Below are 19,675 nucleotides of genomic sequence, written 5' to 3'. Positions count from 1 at the left end.
CAGAACAGGCATCTCCCAGGAGTGACTCCGCTCAGTCTAAGATATGTGAGATGAATCACTGGAGCTGCTTAACTCTCTCCACTAACTGTCCAGGGACTTTTCTTCTAGCTCAGCTCTACAGGCTCCTAACTCTTAGGTGACTAATGTCAGCTGAGATTAACCCTATCTGAACAAATATTACAGGGCAATACCAAAATGACTCAGGACATTATCAGTCTTGTTTGACCAAGTGATTTCTGTTACTTACTAGACTAACTTTTCAAAAATGTCTAGCCATTAGGTAGCCTGCAGTTTTCAGTGCTGTACCTGATATCTCTAGGGGACGTGATTTGCTCAGGAAGAACAAGTATTCAGCATTTTTTGAAACTCAGATCCAACAAATGTGTCTTACAGGCATACTCAAAGTATCAGTGACTTCAGAAAATTCATGCCATGGGGGATATTGCTGTACAGCGAAGCCAGGAATGTGGTTGCCAAAAACCAGAGACAACAAAACTCAATTAGAGCTTATATGGGTATAGCACTCTTATTCCTGAATGCAGATTTCTGGCTTGTAGGGCAGTGTACCCTGCTGAATGTGATGCAAGGCTCTTAAAGGATACTACACTAAGTAACTTTTCGAACAAATTTCAACAAAAAATCTACAAGAAGGAACCAGCTGACTAATAAATGTCAAAGGCTAGAACTTGAAAAAATGGAATAATTTTAGGTTATAGGGAATGTTAGGTGACAGAAATTCTGAACAGCAAAAAAAAACGAAGAATGAAAACAGATTGAAATGCAGGTTAAAAGTAGGTAGGCTGAAGTCAATCCACCTTCGTTTTCAAAAAGCAGTCATAGAACTTCAAAAGGAGAGAAAAAACTGTTTTGTTTGTTGATTGATTCTGGTAATTTTTTGTTTGATTTTAACTGTGGCTGTAAATGTTTGCCAACACCTTTCCTAGGCTGCCCTACCTTTTTGTCTGAATATAACTAACACCTGGGCTTGCAGACAATATAAAGAACAAGGAGAACAAAACTGCTCTGGTTTTAAAGCAGGAAGGTGCTTTGCCCTGCCTTTGCTTTTACTGACACCTTAAGCCCTACGTGTCAGGTTGGTTCAGTCGGTGGTGGATGGACTCCTACTGTGCATCACTTCTCACCACCAGAGACTTCTGACAGGCAGCAGTAATGTTTCTCATAAATTTTACCAGTGGATATAAAACCAGAGAGGAAGAGAATATGAACACAGATGAGAAAAAATTAAGGGCATGCCTTACTCGTTCAGGATTATGTACAAGCAATAGAAACACTAAATTCAGACACCACTTGAAATCCTATCACAGGTTGTTTCTTAACAGTGCAGAAGTGCTCAAGGCCCCAAAGGACAAATGACAATTCTAGGTCTGAAAGGACAGATTACAAGTCTTTGTCCTAACCCAGATCTTACCTTTTTGTAAGCACTGTGGAGATCAGTATGTGACCACAAGGAGTAGAGGAGGACTGAAGCAGCCCTGCTAGCTTTGCTGAACATATTGCTGCAATTTTGTGGAAAGAATAATAAAACATCTTTAATTTCCCACTTCATGATCACAGTGCATGTGCAAACTTCAGCAAACGTAACCTCGTAGCACATTTTCTGTCTCTCTCTCTCCTCCTAAATGCTGTTTTACTGTATTTTAGGTATTCTAGCACGTTTCAGGCTACATACGTACCTCCCTGCAACATACCTCCCTGTTTCATTCATTCTTCAAAGTTAGAGGGAAATTAAGTACTCTACAGCCTTCATCTTCAAGCAGCTATCATGCTGTTTATATGCAGTTTAAAAAACTAACTCTCAACATAACAAGCATCTGAAAGGATCTTTCCAGCAGGTACAATCTCTGGTTAGTTAGACAGGATTTAAACTATTCAGAGCCTCATGAGGTTTCCTTTACTGAGATGAATTTCCTCTTTCATTTTGTAAATAAGAGAGGAAAGCAAACAGAATAATTATTCATATTCACAAAGAATGAATTATTTTATTTTGAGTAAACACTGGTTGTGATTATGTATTAAATAATGATTAAAGGAAATTCAACATGTATTATCTAAAATGCCCATTTATAAATATTTTTCAAGTTCTCTCAGCTCTATAAAATGTATATGCATTTTTCTGCTAAAGATTATCAGGGCTATGTTACAAGGAACAGGAAACATAGAAACTATTTGGGGACAGATACAATCTGATGATCAGTCACTATATATATTAGAATATTGTGCCATCATCTTCTGAGGAACTGTTTAAAATGCTGGAACATGGCAAATTTAGCTGTGGATGGAACAGAAGTTATAAGAGATTTTTCTGTATTTCCCAGTATGTGCAATTCTATCCACATCACAGTAACTCATTTAAGCTGTCCTGTACCTTAAGATGCAACGTTTTCACCTCTGCAAATTGCAGAGGTTGCAGGTTTTTTTCTCCCCAGGGAAAGGAGGAGGGGGAGGAAAGGCTTCTCAATCACCTTACCTGTCATTCATGCTTATGGCAATAATCTTGGGCAGGCCGTCAGCACTCAGGAGAAGCCGTGCATTGTGTGAACTGCTCTGTGTCAAATTGTACAGGGTGTAGCAGATGGATGCTGTGGTTTCACAGGCAATATCAGATGCCAGGACAGAACTTGGAAGTATCAAGACCAAATCAGGCAAAACTTCTCTGGCTACAAGTTGGAAGAGAGACAAGCAACTCCATTACTAACAGGTGCAGATTTATCTAGGGGTCCCAGAAGACCTTACTCCTCTCATTATCACCTATCGGCATGCTGTGTGCTCCCGCAACAGAATCATGGTTTCATACCTGCATTACATCCCCACAATTTAGGTTAAGCTGCATCTGTCCTAAATTGGACAGTATCTGTTTGCTTCTTATACACAGCACATTAATACCTCATCTACTGTACTGAGGACACTATGCATGCTCTAGCAGCAGGCTGCCACTTCCCAAGGAACCCTGTGTGCCCTATAGGTAACCATGGGTATAGCGGTATACAGCAAACTGAGAGAGGGTGATGGCTGTAAGTGGAACTCAGTGTCCCGAGCCAGTGTGTGTGCTGTTTATTTCAGAAGAGCATCATATTCTGAAGTCTATCCCTACTCAAACACCTCATCACTTTGACCATACTGAATGTGACCTCACCAGCCAACCAAACATCAAACAACAGCTTTGGACAGCAGTTGAGTTTGACTGTATGTTGTGAGATCTGTGCTGTATGGACCAGAGCTGATGGAGAAAATTACAGCAGCCAGCAGGAGCTCATAGTCAGCTGCTCCCACTGTAAGAAGTAGCATCGGGCATTTGGAAAGCAAGGAGGCTTTTGTATTCAGCGTGAGGCTATTTTGTCCATTCTCCCCTCCCTGCCCAGTGTTTCACTTCGATAGAGCACTTTGATTTCCGCGTGGTCTGTTTATTCGTCCAGATGGTGTGTGACAAGGTTCATGTGTACAGAGATTAAACTACACGCAATTGAGAAAAGGACCTTTAAAGCAGAATGATCCGGCTGCTATGCTGAGTCTCAGTCAAAGCAATTATGTCAGATGTGATAGCCCATCTTTTCTTCCATTGGTAAAACAAGGAAGGCAATTTTCAGTAAGTATATTTGGCAGTATCTTGATAATGTCACTTCAGAACAAAGGTTATTTTTTTCAAGTAAAAAAGGAAAATTTCAGTTGCTTTTAAATAATTTTTCTTTTAGATATGTTTTATATTAAATTTATCTCAATTTAATATCAAGGGTTCATTATGATTAATAAATATAGACACTAGGAAACTAGGAAACAGCATGCCCTTACAAATGTTTTCCTTTGTCCAAAATTACTTGGAGAATTTGACTTGAATGAACACATGTCAGTCAGAAAGAACACCTTTTCATGGAGAAAAGGTTCACCCCAAATTCCCCCAGTTCTCTCTGCCATGGGTAAAGCAAGAAAATGACTGTGAATGTGCAAGGTGAAGCACCTTTCTCCAAAGTTAATGCTATCCTGTCTTTTCCACATGATTTCATAAATTGTTTTTCCTGATGAAATTACAACTTCTTGGTTTAATTTTTACTCTTTCTGGGGGATTCACCACTTGTAATTTTTAACACCATATGGATTATCCCTTTGAAATCAGTCCATGTTACAATATTTTCATTAATAGGGAATGTTCTCTAAGGATTAAACAGTGCCCAGGAGACTGTCCTGCAGAATTCTGGAGGTTAATCTGTCCCATGAACCAGCTGTATGCCTGTAATCTCCCCTTCCCCCTTTGGTGGGAACACAGAAAAGGACAAAAAATCATGTGAATTCATTTTATCTTGTACATTAAATTGAAATGAGAATACTCAGAATAAACATGGCTTCTGATGTCAAAATAATGATAACATTTTAGAAATGAGGTCCTCTAAAAAGACTGGACTATTTTCTCTATGGCATCTTCTAGCTTCCATTCTCAAAAAACTTATGCAGGAAAACTATGAGCTGCAAGCTTCTAAAACTTTGGGTCTAAAAGAAGAAAATACCATCTTCTCTAGAGGAATCAGAGATATTCTATGATTTCTCACAAAGGATTATGTAGCTTTGCTAGCACAGAACTCTGCACTCATTTTAAGCAGAAGAAAAACTCCCTCTCTAAATCTGTGTAGGTTTTACTTCCATTATGTATGTTTTGAAAGTAACATCAATGGAAGTATCTGATGAGGACTATAAAAGTCAGAAAAAGCTTGAGGTTAGAATATTTCTTAGGCAAAACTCTTTATTTGCAATTCTGTATAAAGACTGCAAGTATTTGACCTAAAAATCCACTAAACTCACATATCAGGTTTTTTGCGCATTTATTTTTTTTAAAGAAGGAAAGTTTAAGGTAAAGAGAGCAGAGAACAAAAGCCCAAGAGATGTTAAACCTTCCTCACCTATATCACTTTGCAGAGAGGTGTTGCGAGACAAGTTCCTGAGCAGTGAGACTGCCGTCTTCTTTACTGTCGGGTGACTTACATGCAGCATATTTCGAATACTTGGAAGGCCATTTGCTTTCTGAACAACAGTCTGGGCCACCGCAAACGGCATCTGTTATGAGGCATGTGACAATAGTGTGTCATTACCATGAATGTACAGCTTAATAAAAAAATGCAGCAGGTTCTCTACTTAAATTTAAGTACGTTTAAAATAATTTAAATCCAGAGTGACATATGAGCTACAACAGAAAAGGAAGGTGATATAAAAGAAGTTATGAACCCTTTCCCTCCCATGTGCTCTATGGCCAGCTCCTCAGACAAAGGTCATTAGTTTTTTTCACCAGAAAAGTGATCTGCCATTGTGTCAGAGCCTTCCTCTCCCCATGGGACTGATTATGTTCCACAAACCCCTCTTTTTTCTGTGCTTTTAACATTTATTCATCCCTCATTGTGCAACGAAGTAGCAAATTCACATGTGAGATGTATATGGACTGAGAAGAAGCAGTCCCCATATTTGCCAAAAAATGGCTGCACTGCCAGTTATGACTTTCCCTTCAATATTCTTCAATTTCTTGACCACGTCTGTGAGACAGTGACTTGTCAGTGGTTACCTGATCTGTGGCCGTGTTGCACTGCAGCTCTAAACTCTAGGCATTCACATTAAGAACAAAATGACAAGAAAAAGAAAAAAGCTGACTTACTGGTCCACTGCCAGCTGTGAGGTTTTGAAGAGCTCCCAGGGATGCTTCCTGGGTGTAGTTTCTGGTACTCTTTGCTATTAAGGAGAGATATATCCTAATCAGTGTGGAATGCCAGAGAGATTCGACACCTCTGGGATTGCTCTTTTCTTCAGGTATTGGGGTGTCCTGCTGCTTCTAAACATGTAAACAGATTAAGCCTTTAGAAACAGTGACCTGAAATGACTTGATGCATCACAAGCTAAACTAGCCATTTTGTAACTCTCTTTGACCAGATTATTTCCAATCATTATCAAGTTGTGAACTCAAATGACAACATGTAAAATTTCAGTATTTAATAATACTGGCCACTCCGTCCAAAGAGAGGAGACAGGTGTTGAGGAAGCTGCTTCTCATCTCTCAGCATTTGACACTGGGGGCTGAGGCCAAGGAGAAACAGAAAAGGCCAGCTAGAGTTGTACTGTGGATGAAGCAGAAGACAGAAGGCAGAAGACACTCCAGCAAAACTAATAGATGGGGAATCTATCCTTTTCTTTTGCTTCCCCCTGCCCCGACACCTGTTTTCTCTCCAACAATTCCCAGTTGCCAGATTATTTGTGATCTGTATCACATGGCATCAAAAGAGGAGGTGTGAAACAGTTCAAAAGCCAGGAAATCGTGGAAGTGACAAGTCACCTAAAGCTGGTTTCACTGGTGAAACCGTGACAATGCCTGCTCATTAGTAAGGCACTTGCACAATTGCTGTACGTGGTACAGATACCACCTACATCCACCAGAGGGGATGAAACTGAGCGGATAAAGACTGTTCCTTAGCTAAAGAAACAGTGAATTGCTATGTCATTTTCACCATCAGCAGCTGAACAAGATAATGGGTTTTAGTAAAGACTACCAATAAATTTGCATGTTTGGGGCAAGTAAGCATCACACTACCAGATACATCGATAACAGACTGTTAAGTAGATTACAGCCTTATTCTCCAGAAGTTGCTACAACTGATTAATAAAATGAGATGCAAATAAACAGATGTTTTACCTCTTTTACTTTTCTGCTCCGTGTTCCAAAACAGCCCGGTGTTTTATCATTGCTAGAAATATTTCTTCTTTGCATATATATTGTCCGGGCATAGCTCTCAGGGAGCTCTATCTCTAGCTGGTAGGAAAGATTGTGAAGAATGCACACACAGTTCTCTGTGGCCTAAAATAACAAATGAATAGAAATCTTTAAAGCTTTGGCACATGTTGAAGGGACATGTATAGACATGGGAAAAGCTTTCATTTGTGGATCTTCAGCAACTAACTGCAGGGCTCACAGAAAAACTAGTCTTTGTGCCGGTGATCCACAAGACTGAATTTACACTGATAAATTAAACATGCCCTGGGATGTTCCTGAGCACTGAGGCCAGCTGGCACACAGGGCTTGCATTCAGAGTGGGGTGCATGCCTGTCGAAAATGATCTTGGGACATTATAATTCCTGAATTGTGCCTGGGAATTGTTTGGGCGAGTGCTATTTGGCACAGACCAGAAGTGTGCCAAGGAATGTTTAAGAGCTTAAGAGAAAAGCTGATCACGTACACACCTCACTGTAGCATCAGCAAAAGGGAAGGTTTGTATCTTTCCTAAGGAGGAAGCAGTTTTCTGTGGTAGAATGCTTTTTTAAATTTGATGTGCCATTCTGGGCATGGCTAAGGTTAGGTCTACAATTTCTGAGTGATGAGTCTAGTGGCAAACAGCTTTATTAGCAGTTCCTCCTTTGTTGAAAGTAAAAAAAGAATGAGTGGTTTTAAGACAAAACGCAGCTGGGAGCTATTGGCACAAGTGTAATGTGCTGGATTCTCCCTGAAGCTAATGGCACTGAATACAGGGAGATGGAGAAGCTCAACTAACTAATCCTAGAACAGAGCTATAAATGTGCCGTAATTACCATTACACAGCACAAGTCATAGCAGGCACACTAGAAACGCCTCACAGGCTACAGCTAACCTTCTCATAAGTGACAGCTGGTCTTCTCACCCAACTTCATCCAGCTAAAAGGCAAGCACCTAGTCTGAGCAATGTTCATGGTTTATCTGCAGTCAATGGTGGGAGGAAGAGAGTGAGAGAAACCGGCTTCTGGAGGTGTCCATGTCCTTGTAGCTACTGGCTTAGGCAGAAGGTATAACTTAGGAAAAGCAATCTCATTCTAAATGATGCAAGCTCCTTAACTATGTTGCGACCCAAAGACATTTAGGTTCTTCATTTTCTAAGGGGTATATAGCACTAAATATACAGGAAAGTAAGCAGATTATTTTTTTTAAGCTTCTAGCTGGCTAGATCCCTGAGACAACTATAAAGGTAATATCTGACTCTTCAGGTGTTTCAGTATCTCTGAAAGCTGTGACTTCACATCACATTTAAAAACAAAACAAAACAAAAAAACGACAGAAGTTTCTAGCTCTTTCTGCTGATTCTGAAAATATTTTCCCAATGCCAAGGTATGTTATTCTTTTGGACTGCAGCATAAGAAAAAACAGTTCTGAAAGTTTCTTACTGGACTTTCATCTTTAGTGACAGTTCTAAAAGCTCTGGAAATAAGTTTGGCAGTTACATCACAGCTGTTCCCGAATATTGGTTTCTAAACAAAAAAATATTCTCCTAGCAATTTCCCCTAGGAAAAGACTTTTCATCTCAAAGAGTACCTTGTCATTAGGCTCGTGGTCTGCAATAGTTCCTTGAATATAATACACAAGAGAATCAATCAAGCCGTTGCATTCTCTCATCTTTTTCCTTCCTTCTGGGCCGGCAGAGCTCATGTTTCTGTGCAGGAAGGAATATGTTGGTCAGAAGAGATTTAGTCAAAGATATTTCCTTGTGCTCCTCTGACAAACTTCTCCAGCTACATATTAAAGATACTGAAATTAAAGTTTACTGCTTCCTTTCTTTAGAGCTGTAAGATAATCTGAGCCTCTGCTAGGCAAAACTTTCACTTTAGTGCGCTCCCAGACAAACATACTTCAGAAAAACAAACTGTTGTGGTTGGATGAATAAAGTAGGACCTGACTCGTATCTTCATCTCAAAGCTGAATTAATCCTTTTTAAACAGTCAAACAAACTGGACTTGTTTTTCCATTATTCCATTTGTCAATATATTTTTAGCATATGGGACAGTAGCTATGTCAAAATATCAGAGGAAAGATACCTGTAAAAATTTCCACGCACACAATCATCCTTTAGCATTTACCTACACCAAACCAGTTCTTGATCCAGGATGACGCATCAACAGACACATATTCAGAGAGTTTTAGCAACTTTTGTACATTAACAGGTAAAGATCACCGAAGTCAGTTATGGTGCCAAATTCATATGGTAACTAATATGCTCATGGAAATGCTTGGAGGGATGCGAGCGGGCAGGGGCGACACAAATGCAGCCGAGCCAGCAGGACAGAGCAGCTGCCTGGCCCCGCTGCTGAGTGAAGGGCTGATGTGATGAATCATGACATGGCAGGACAAGGAAGAGGAGAAAATACACTGTGCTCAGCCGACTCCCAGCTTCCCAGAGAAACTAATGTCATCGAAGCAGAAAAAAGCTGAAGCCACCAGAAGCTGCTCAGTCAGAGCAGAAAATGCCAGATGACTTCTGCAGAAGCCTTCTGCTGTCCTACCACAGTGGCTCAGACACTGCTCCACACGCTTTCTGCTTCCTCCAGACCCAAAGGAAGCCACTGTTTGCCTGAGTTTCAGGTAATATTTTATGTGTTTTGTGGTAACCCAAGTACAACTTGAAGATGAATTATAAAAGTGATTTTAAAACTCTCAAAAAAACCAAACACAAAATTGCTGCTTGAAGTTTGGCTCTAAATAAGCTACTGATTTCCAGGGAAGTAGCAACACTTACGATTTTCGGGTATAATTATTTTTACAACTGAACAAACTCTGAATTATGGAATGCTGGAATTACAAACCTAGGCCGCATTATTTTGGACTCCCGCAGCTCTGCTGGCTAAAAGGCTGCATGCAGTATCACATTCCAGCTTTTTTGTTTGAAATATTAAATATAACCCAATCTTAACATTCATCACAAACACAGAGGGACATGTTCCTTTAGATAATTTCAGAGTGTTTATTTTGCATGCTTACTTTACCCACTGGAAATTACAATGGTTTAAAATTTTATTACTGACAAAGCCAGTAAAGTACAGTTTTAAACTTTCCTGTGGCTTATGATTGTGAAATGAATGTAGTGGTTTATATACTGTCAATGCAGTTCTTCTGTTTCTTTCTCCCAGGAAGAAAATATTCAGATTAAATACTAATGCATTGTAATTATAGTTTTACTGTAGGCCATGCTGTTTACAATATCCCCATTTATGAGCTCATTTATTCTCTCATGGAATTATATATCACAGAATCAATATTCATATTCTTCAATATGGCCATCACTTTGGAATTTAATTTTACCTATATATGTCACATTCGAGGCATGCCCCCTTTTCATATGTTTATGGTTATGCTGACAGAACTGTACATGTTACAGCCCTTCTAGCACATAGTCAAAATAGCTTCTGAGGCACACAGACTAAAAATACTCTTAAAAGATAAGTGTGGAATTTCCCTCACCAAAGACATTTCAGCTGATCCAGTATTTCATTTCGTCACAGTACATTATTCTAAAAATCCCTGAACTTCTCACAGCTATGACCATGCTGAATGGCTGTGCAAGGTGAGGCCATCACCTGGTCTTGCTGTCTAGAATGATATGATGGGACACGTAGCTTTATAGCTCCGGTGGCAGAGAAAAGCCTGAATCAGAGGCCCTGGCCTGTTCTGCAAAGGAAATTAATTACTAAACTCTGTTTCATTAGGAAGCTGATGCTCAACTGCTCATCCAGACAGAGATATCAGTGTGTGCCTGTGTGCATCTGTACACATATGGCTTCTCCATTTCCCACTTTTCCCTGTTTCTTTGTCACCAGAATATGGATGGGGAAGGGAAGAGCTCCTGCTCTCCCACTTGCCCAATTATGGTCATAACCATGTTACTCTGAATAAGGTTTGAGCTGGTTTCAAAGCAGAGAAGAACATTTCAGGCAAAAGCTTACTTGACAGTTTATTTGCTAATTAAAGCTTGAGAAATTCCAAGAAATAAAAATATTCTTAGACCAGAAAAAAATAAATGTTTCTGCGATGTTTCACAGCAATGTAATTCTAAAAATAAATAAATATTGATTTTGACACAATGGTAACATTTGCTTAGAAAATTGTAAAACTTACTTCATCTTGGCTTCCCATGATTTGAGGTTTCTGACAACTGGAATGCCTTGCTCTGAGCTCAGGAGTTGGACTCTCTTGGAGTGGAGCTCCTGGAGCCCTCGAAACACCCAGTGCTTGGGCAATTAACATGGTTGGGCTGGCCGAGTACTGTGGCTCGTGGCAACTCCATGGTGAGACTTCAGGGCTACCTAGAAATCTCCAAATCTGCTGTGCAAGTTTGTTTTACTGGCATTTCATCTCAAGTACACTGAGATAAATACATTTGTGGAAAAAAGGATCAGCTGGAGTCAAGAGTCTTCTCATAGAAAAACTCTTCTGTTACACAGTTCCTGATATCTCAGCCCTGTGTTGGTATTGAGTGGCTGGGAGAATACAGCAACAGGGAGAATGCAGCCTGAGGGAGATTGCTGCTTGTAGGGATGCGCTCCTTTGAATGACTCAGAACTTACATTTTGGGCTCATCTAACTATTAAAAATTTCTGGCTTTTGGCATGCTTAAATATACTAATCTTGGTGATACGCCAAAACTGTGCCGCATTCTAATGTGGCTGCATCGTATGTAGTTATGTGCCTCATTTATCTCCTCCTGTATTCACTGCTTCTGTTTTCTCTTGCACACACACATGGTATAACTATATCTGTAACCAAAATAGCCATTTGCCCATATTTCTGTGGCATTTGTGGAGGATGAGCTAATTCCCTCTTGGGAAATATCATTTTTATCCAGAGATATGAGGTAAATACAAAGAAGTGCAAGATAGTAAAATCAAGGGTGATTTTGAAAGAAACAGAATGATAATATATGTTCAGTTAGATTGCAAATGGCACCAAATGAAAGGGATACTCCCTTGAAGCCTGCACGGAGTCACACACTGGCTGAGTATGTTGGAAAAGGTTTTTGCACTGCTGTGAATGATCCACACAACTGTGAAAAAGAGCGTTTTTACTCCTGGGACTCATTCTGCTAAAACTGGTAATTGGAATGTAACTCAATTATGTGATAACAATTTCCTGAAGTAGTTCTGGAAATTCCATTCCCTTCATGACTTACACAGTTCAAAATGCAACAGGGAGGGAAAAATATCCAGGGATCTACTTAGTGACTACAGGCACCAGGCTGCAAGCTCCTTGCTGGAAATAATAATTCCTTTCAGGAATTAGGGGAGCAGATAAACTGAAGAGGAGGCAAGAGAAGATAAGAGTGGATAGAAATAAAGGAATGGCAATGCTATGCAAGAGGCCTTGGTTCAAAGACTTGCTATCACTCATTTGTTTTATGTTCTCTCTTAGAAGCTTCCATTATGAAATTGAGCTGCCATTACACTTTTCAACACACAGTGAGAGATTTGGCTTCACTTCTCTCCAGAGCAAACAGAAGTAGATGTTTACACAGCCTCCTGGTTTGACATGCTCCTTGTGGGTCAATGTGTAGTTCACAAAGACCTTAAAAGGGAGCTGGGACAGATGGAGGGTGAAAAATAATAAAGAAAGAGGAAAAGTTACTTCCATTTTACTGGCTGGGGAACCAGGAACAGAGAGGTTGGTTGACTTTCTGGAGGCAGTTGTCTAGAAAGGTTTGAAGAATTAGGATGCATAGGACTATAGGGTGCTTCAGTTGCAGAGCAGTTAAAAGGGAGGACTCTGTAATGAAACACAGCAGTTGCAATTGCTAGATCCATCACTTAAATGAAATATTTTGCAGGAGGAAGTGTGATCACTAAACATAAATTTTGGAATGTTAAACATTGCAGAACTTTTGGGAACAGGTATTTCAAGCTAAAAATGGAATGAGATCACTATCAGCTTTCAAGGTATAATACAGCCAGCCTTCTACTAAGTCTTCCCTTTTATCAGAGGAAGAATCATGCCAGAAATCCACTTACATATATATATAATATTCAAAACCATATGTTCTGTATGCTATTGGCATCTTACCCTTTCAGACTCAAAAAAGGAGTATGGAGGAGGAGACTAAGTGTCTTAAAGACTTCTATGCACTTGTAGTGGAACTGGTGACAGAAGTATTATGTGTAGGACTTTCAGGCTAAGAAAAAGTGACTTTATCTTTAAAACCAAACAAGACTTGTCTGTAAAAGCCTGCAATACTCCTCTAGGTAGTTTAATATACAAATTTTTTACTTCTTCAGCTTGTTGTCAGTCAACGAGTGAAGTCTTTTGATTTGGCTTATTCTGCCTGTTCAGGGCACAGTGCTTTTCATCATATTCCAGGACTGAATTATACCCTTACTTATTCTAACTGCTAATGCAGAATTGTGGTGTACACAGCTTCTTTTAATTATATTTTGTGGTTAATGATTTCCATAAAACTGTGACAAATTACAGACCTAGAGAATGGGATTAAGAAATCCTTCTAATGTCAAACTTCCTTATCTGTGACTACATACACTGACACAGGTAGATGAAATTCAGGACTCCACAATTCTTGTTGCAATAACTGGTTCACAGAATAGAGAATGTTCCAGTCATTCACTCATTCCAGTGTTATTTTCTGCAATAACATCTGCTAGATGCAGATTCATTTCTCCTGAAATTCTGTCAGAGGATGAAGAGAGCTTTAATTTACTAGTTGGTAACTGTGTTGCACTGTGCAAATGCCCATGTCAGATGTTAGTGTTAGATTTGGACTGTGGGTGTCCCTGTCAGTCAATAGGTGCATGTAAATTTTTGAAAACAAGTTTTGGCATTCTCCTATAACTAAGTACAGTACTATGCATAAAGTATCGCACTTCAAAGAACTATTTTTACCCTGTAATAGAAGCTGCAGGCTGTAGACTTTATCAACATACATAACAAACATGTTAGTATTACAAAAGGGAAGACTAATTATAGACTTATATTGTGGCAAATATATATGCTCTTTAAACATCTTCATTAATAACATCATTCCCCCAGTGCACAGTTTTTTTATTTAGTGGTATGCTCTTCTTTTACTTTTCAGCACTTCTTTGTGCAGAGAGATTTTTTTAAAATTTATATATGAGGAAGCAATACTTTTAGTGACCTAGCTTGGGAGGTGCATCAGTTTACAATAAAGAGATGCAAACTGATTATTCTTTAAAAATTCAGATATTTGGTCTGTACAAATACGGTAAGCCTCATTAAAAACTCTTGTCTTCTAGAAAGTATGTTGGCTAGCAATACTGCAGATCAGCTTTAGCTGTGAATCACAGAATCACAGAATGTTGGAGATTGGAAGTGACTTCAAAAGATCATCTAGTCCAATTCCCCTGCCGGAGCAGGAACACCTAGATGAGGTTACACAGGAATGTGTCCAGGCGGGTTTTGAATGTCTCCAGAGAAGGAGACTCCACAACCTGCCTGGGCAGCCTGTTCCAGTGCTCTGTCACCATCAGTGTGAAGAAGTTACTTCTCATATTTAAGTGGAACCTCCTGTGTTCCGGTTTGTACCCATTGCTCCTTGTCCTGTCATTGGTTGTCACCGAGAAGAGCCTGGCTCCATCCTTGTGACACTCACCCTTTATATATTTATAAACGTTACTGAGGTCACCCCTCAGTCTCCTCCAAGGTAAAGAGACCCAGCTCCCTCAGCCTTTCCTCATAAGGGGGATGCTCCACTCCCTTCATCATCTTGGTTCCCCTGCACTGGACTCTCTCCAGCAGTTCCCTGTCCTTCTGGAACTGAGGGGCCCAGAACTGGACACAATATTCCAGATGTGGTCTCACCAGGGCAGAGTAGAGGGGAAGGAGAACCTCTCTTGACCTACTAACCACCCCCCTTCTAATACACCCCAGGATGCCATTGGCCTTCCTGGCCACAAGGGCAAAGTGTTGGCGCATGGTCATCCTGCTGTCCACCAGGATCCCAGGTCCCTTTCCCCTACACTGCTCTCCAACAGGTCGTTCCACAACTTATACTGGAACCTGGGTTTGTTCCTACCCAGATGCAAGACTCTACACTTTCCCTTGTTATATTTCATTAAATTTTTCCCTGACAAACTCTGAAGCCTGTCCAGGTCTTGCTGGATGGCAGCACAGCCTTCTGGAGTGTCAGCCACTCCTCCCAGTTTGGTGTCACCAGCAAACTTGCTGACAGTGCACTCTATTCCCTCATCCAAGTCATTAATGAATATATTGAATAGTACCGGTCCCAGTACCGACCCTTGAGGGACTCCACTAGATACAGGCCTCCAACTAGACTCTGTCCTATTGACCACAACTCTCTGGCTTCTTTCCTTCATCCAGTTCACAGTCCACCTCATTACCCGATCGTCCAGACCCTTGTTCTCCTCTTAGTTTTAATTTTTAGTGCTCAAGCTCTTAAACATTGAGAAGGACTAGAATATGGACATCATATTTTTACAATAGGTAATGTATCCTTGGACATCTCAATAAGGGCAGTTTAAGAGACTTTTCATTGAGGCTGCAGAGCTAGCTGCAGCTCTGGAGCAGCCCCACTCTCTGACTTTCTGTACAGAGTCAGGTATTTTCAGAATCTAGTGTTATTTAAATTAAAACAACTCAGCTACTGCTACTCTTTATTTGTCTCATACCAAGTTGTGTCAAGTTGCAGTGACAAGCTCAGAAAGAACAATACCATGCTAAAATGGAGAATGATTCTATGTTCCCACTGGCTGTCTCATTGGAAGAGATGGTTCCAGAGTCCAAATGCAGGAGAGGAGCAGAGCGGCACAGCTAACAGCCAAGCTGTTTTTTGTACAAATGCGGCTTGGACTAATTAGTATGAAAAAGGACAAACTGCTTCATTTCATAGACAACACCACTAGCATTAGCTAGAGAGATTTTATTATGGGTCATTAATGTTTCTCTGTACTTTCTTTTGAGCCATGAGAGTAAATGAAAGTTAATTACTACTTACAGATGAAGTTAAATATTAGTTAGTGGGCTGACAGGAGTTCCTGCAGAAAGAGGTGCTTTATTGTTGAGTATTTTGTATAGCTAACAATTCTTTTGTCCTCTGAAACCACCCATGACTCAGATACAGTGCTGTTTACACAGTAAATATTCATGCAATACAGATACAACTACTCAAGGACATGTTAGCAAAACAGATACATGCAAGGCAAAACCAGGCAGCTTCCCTGCCTCTAAATTTCAAACTTAATTCCCTGTATTTTGTAAAGCAGAGTTTCAAACTCAGGCCATACTTTTGCACTCATACTTTACCCATTAATTATTTCAAACTATGTCCTTTCATACATTTTAAAATGTGAAAACAAAAGACATGTAACTCTAATACTCATATTTTTATTTATTTAACATGCAATGACTTTGAACTCAAAAGCACAAAGGGCCACAGTTTTATGGTCTGTTATTTTTAGAGGTGCTTTCATTAAAGATGTGATTTTTACACTTCAGTCATTTAGGGGTGTGTTTACTGATGCCTTTGGTGTTTCTTTGTAGTAGTTGCTACTGTGTTGATGAGACTACTAACTGATTGCAGCAGTACATACACAACTGTAAATCTATTCATTCACCCCATGGCTGCAGCCTGGGCTCAGTGTATTTGAACTTGTGCATAAAGTTGCACAGGACTTACTTTGGTTTAAAATATGGCCTTTTCCAATTTAGATTAAGTCATTTTCTAATCAGTTTAGCTATAGATTATGATATATCAAAACAAGTATCTTTGGCAGCAGCTGAAAACTGAACACTTCTCTGTGTTTTCATGTACCATGTCGCCTTTACTTAGTCTATTTAGAGAAGAAGTCATTATGAATTGAAATAAACTTTATATATTTAACCAAAAGGTCCTTGGAAATGCTACTGAATATAACTGTTAGTTGTGGTTTATATGCCAAGCAGAAGTAAAGAGTGACTTGGTCACTGCTGAACATGTTCTGCTTACCACCTAAAGAACTGTTCCTATGTCTGGTAAAGCTCATAGGACTCAGCAGGTATTACAGCAGGTGAACATACATCCCTCATAGGGATGTATGATCAAAAAGGTTTGGAGACCACTGCACTTAAAAAGAAAGTTGTTTTCATTGTATTGCACAGTAATTCTTACGGTCTGATATGCATGAGGCCATATTTCAAAATATGATCTGTATGCAAACTCTTCTCTTGGAGCCATCAAAGTTCAAAGCAAGAAAGAAAACAAGTGTGCAGCCTGCTTTATCATCACTATTGTTTTGGGTACTTGTAGACAGAGTGCTCACCTCAAGCATCCCGTGGCATTGTAGAAGATATCAGGGTCAGGTAAAACACTTGACTTTGGATAATCTCGATCTGGCCAGCCAGAGTGAGGGATGAGAACAGCTTCAGTCAGCGTCTGCAGGGCTTCTCTAATCAACAGGTGCTTCAGCTGGTCATTGGAGGACAAATTCCACAACAAACCTGCAATATCCAAAATAAAATTAGAGTGGCAAAAAGACTCCCCCACAGTTTGAAAGACCTAATCTGAAACTCCTTGAAATGAATGACTGAAGGAGCCTGCCTGGCACTTGATATTCTGATGAGCAGAAGTGTGTGGTAAGAGTTTATCAGACCTGGTCTGAGGACATGGAAATAGGGCAAAAAAAGGGGCACAACTATCCATGTAATTCAAGTCAGATCTTTACATAGTCAAACACCTGAGAAGTGCAGTTTTCCATGACTCTGCATGTGCCTTGCCCATCTGCAGCAATCATCTTATCCATTACCAAATAACACAAGCTTAATAGAGCTGACATTACCAATGCCAGTGATCATTCTTCACACTTCCAGGGAGTAATTAATCTCTTCTGGATGCCTGGCAGGACTAGTTGCACTTCCAAGTACCAAGTAAAAACCAATGAGTGGAAGAATAAACTTGCATGCAAAGTGGTAGATGGGAGGTACTCAGAGGGCAATTACAGGTCTTTGGAAATCTGCTGGAAGACAGGAGATGTCCATTATCAAGTTTCTCTAACATTTAATAGTGAAATTCCTCATAGGAGGGAAAGCTGTTAATCACTTGCTGGCCATTCCTGTCCAGGAATTTGTCACTAAACAAATCATTACGTTATCCGATACATCTTCTCTGCTCACTATCTCCAAACAGCAAAATAAAACTCAAATATAGTCTTCTATTAGCTTTGCTCATGTCCTATTCGAGCAGATGTTCCAGTATTTAAAGGGTGGCTACAAAGAGGACAGAGACTCTTTTTTTACAAGGAGTCACATGGTAGTGGGTACAAGTTACTCTTGGGGAATTTCTACTGGACACAAGAAGGAAATTTGTCATGAGGAGAACAATCATCTCCAGCGAGAGCCGGAGCCGGCGGGGTTCAGCCGACCATGAGGTTCAGCCGAGATTAGGAAGCTTAGAGGAAAACGTACAGGGACAGCGTGATTCCCGACGAGTCCCGATCCCTGCAGCCCCGGCAGCCATTGCGAGAGAGCGGCTGACGTGGCGGGGGGCGTTCCCACGGTGACCACACCCCCTCCTCTTGCCTTGGAAAAGTCTTTGGGAGGGCAGCCACTAGTCGCTGCCCACCAGGTGTAGGGAGGAGCAACCAGCTTGTGTAGCGGGTGAGTCCCACCCACACTGTGCTGCAGCAGCAGGTGTGGTAGCTTGTGTAGCAGGGTGCAGAGAGCCCTTGTCGCTTGTCAGCCCCTCTAACTTATTGCCAGCATCCCAGAGTGCTGACGACCATGGTCGCCTCCAGGAGGAGAGCTTGTCTCAAACAGACTGTGGCTACGCAGACTGAGGAGGTTCTGTCCCAAACGGTGGCTGTTCAGGTCTCCGGCTGCAGGGAGTGCCAGAGCCTGCTGCTGCCGGGGGAGGGAGGCCAGCAGTCCACCTGTGTGAGGTGTGAGCAGGTGCAAGATCTGCTCAACATGGTTGTGAAACTTAAGGAGGAGGTTGAGATGCTGAGGACCACCAGGGAGTGCGATAGATCGACTGGTGGAGTAACACCCTGACGTGCCAGTCGGAAAGGTCCCAGGGAGGTACCCCCCAAAAGGAGATGGACCTCCTGCCCTCTCGGACAGAGGCAGAAGTCCTGAGATGGCCCCACCCTTGTTGCTGTCGGACAGAGGTAGGGGACCTAAAAGACGACGAGGGTTGGAAGTGTATTCCGGTTCGGCGTCACGGGCAGCCCCCCTCCCTGCCTGCTTTGTCTCCCCAGGTGCCCCTCCGTAATAGGTTTGAGGCCCTGGATCTTGAAGAAGAGGTAGGTGAGGAGGTGGTGCCAAGCCTGCCTGCGAGATCACATAGGAAGAGACGGTTGACTTCACAACTTAAGACTGCCTCTGATAAGAAAGAAAGAAGGGTGATTGTAATAGGAAATTCCCTTCTGAAAGGAACAGAGGGCCCAATATGCAGAGTTGACCCTCATCTTAGGGAAGTTTGTAGTCTACCTGGAGCCCGGATCAAGGATATTGCTAGAGAGCTTCCCAAACTGGTGCACCCGACAGACTACTACCCGCTGCTGGTCTTCCAGACAGATGGGGAGGAAGCTGCTTCCCGTAGTCTGAGGGGAATGAAGAATGATTTCAAGGTCTTGGGAAGGATGGTGAAAGACTCAGGGGCTCAAGTGATCTTCTCTTCACTCCTTACATCTTCAAGTGACGATGTGGGATGGAATAGGAAAATTCAGTCTCTTAATGGTTGGCTTCAAGACTGGTGCTACAGGCAGGGCTTTGGATTTTTTGATAATGGTTGTTTTTATAAGACACCAGTCCGGACAGTGTCACGTGGGAAAGGTTTATCTCACAGGGGCAAAAGGATGCTGGGGCAGGAATTAGCTGGGCTCATTTGGAGAGCTTTAAACTAGGCTTGAAGGGGGATGGGGTTGTAGCTGGGCTTGTCCC

General features: G+C 41.2%; 1 protein-coding gene across 1 annotated transcript in view; it reads right to left on the bottom strand.

Moving 5' to 3' along the window:
• PKP2 (plakophilin 2) overlaps positions 1–19,675 on the bottom strand; it is a 49,128-nt gene that overhangs the window by 2,698 nt on the left and 26,755 nt on the right. Inside the window, exons 6-12 of the mRNA XM_065034745.1 lie at positions 17,059–17,236; positions 8,324–8,441; positions 6,680–6,841; positions 5,651–5,824; positions 4,908–5,061; positions 2,489–2,678; positions 1,430–1,517 (exon numbers count right to left, since the gene is read on the bottom strand). Of these exons, the coding sequence (XP_064890817.1) occupies positions 1,430–1,517; positions 2,489–2,678; positions 4,908–5,061; positions 5,651–5,824; positions 6,680–6,841; positions 8,324–8,441; positions 17,059–17,236 (1,064 nt within the window). The remainder of the gene's footprint in view (positions 1–1,429; positions 1,518–2,488; positions 2,679–4,907; positions 5,062–5,650; positions 5,825–6,679; positions 6,842–8,323; positions 8,442–17,058; positions 17,237–19,675) is intronic.

This window comes from Columba livia, chromosome 1 (assembly GCF_036013475.1).
Source record: "Columba livia isolate bColLiv1 breed racing homer chromosome 1, bColLiv1.pat.W.v2, whole genome shotgun sequence".
NCBI lineage: Eukaryota > Metazoa > Chordata > Aves > Columbiformes > Columbidae > Columba > Columba livia.
The sequence above is the reverse complement of the archived record's forward strand: the minus strand, read 5'-3'. Positions and strand labels throughout refer to the sequence as shown.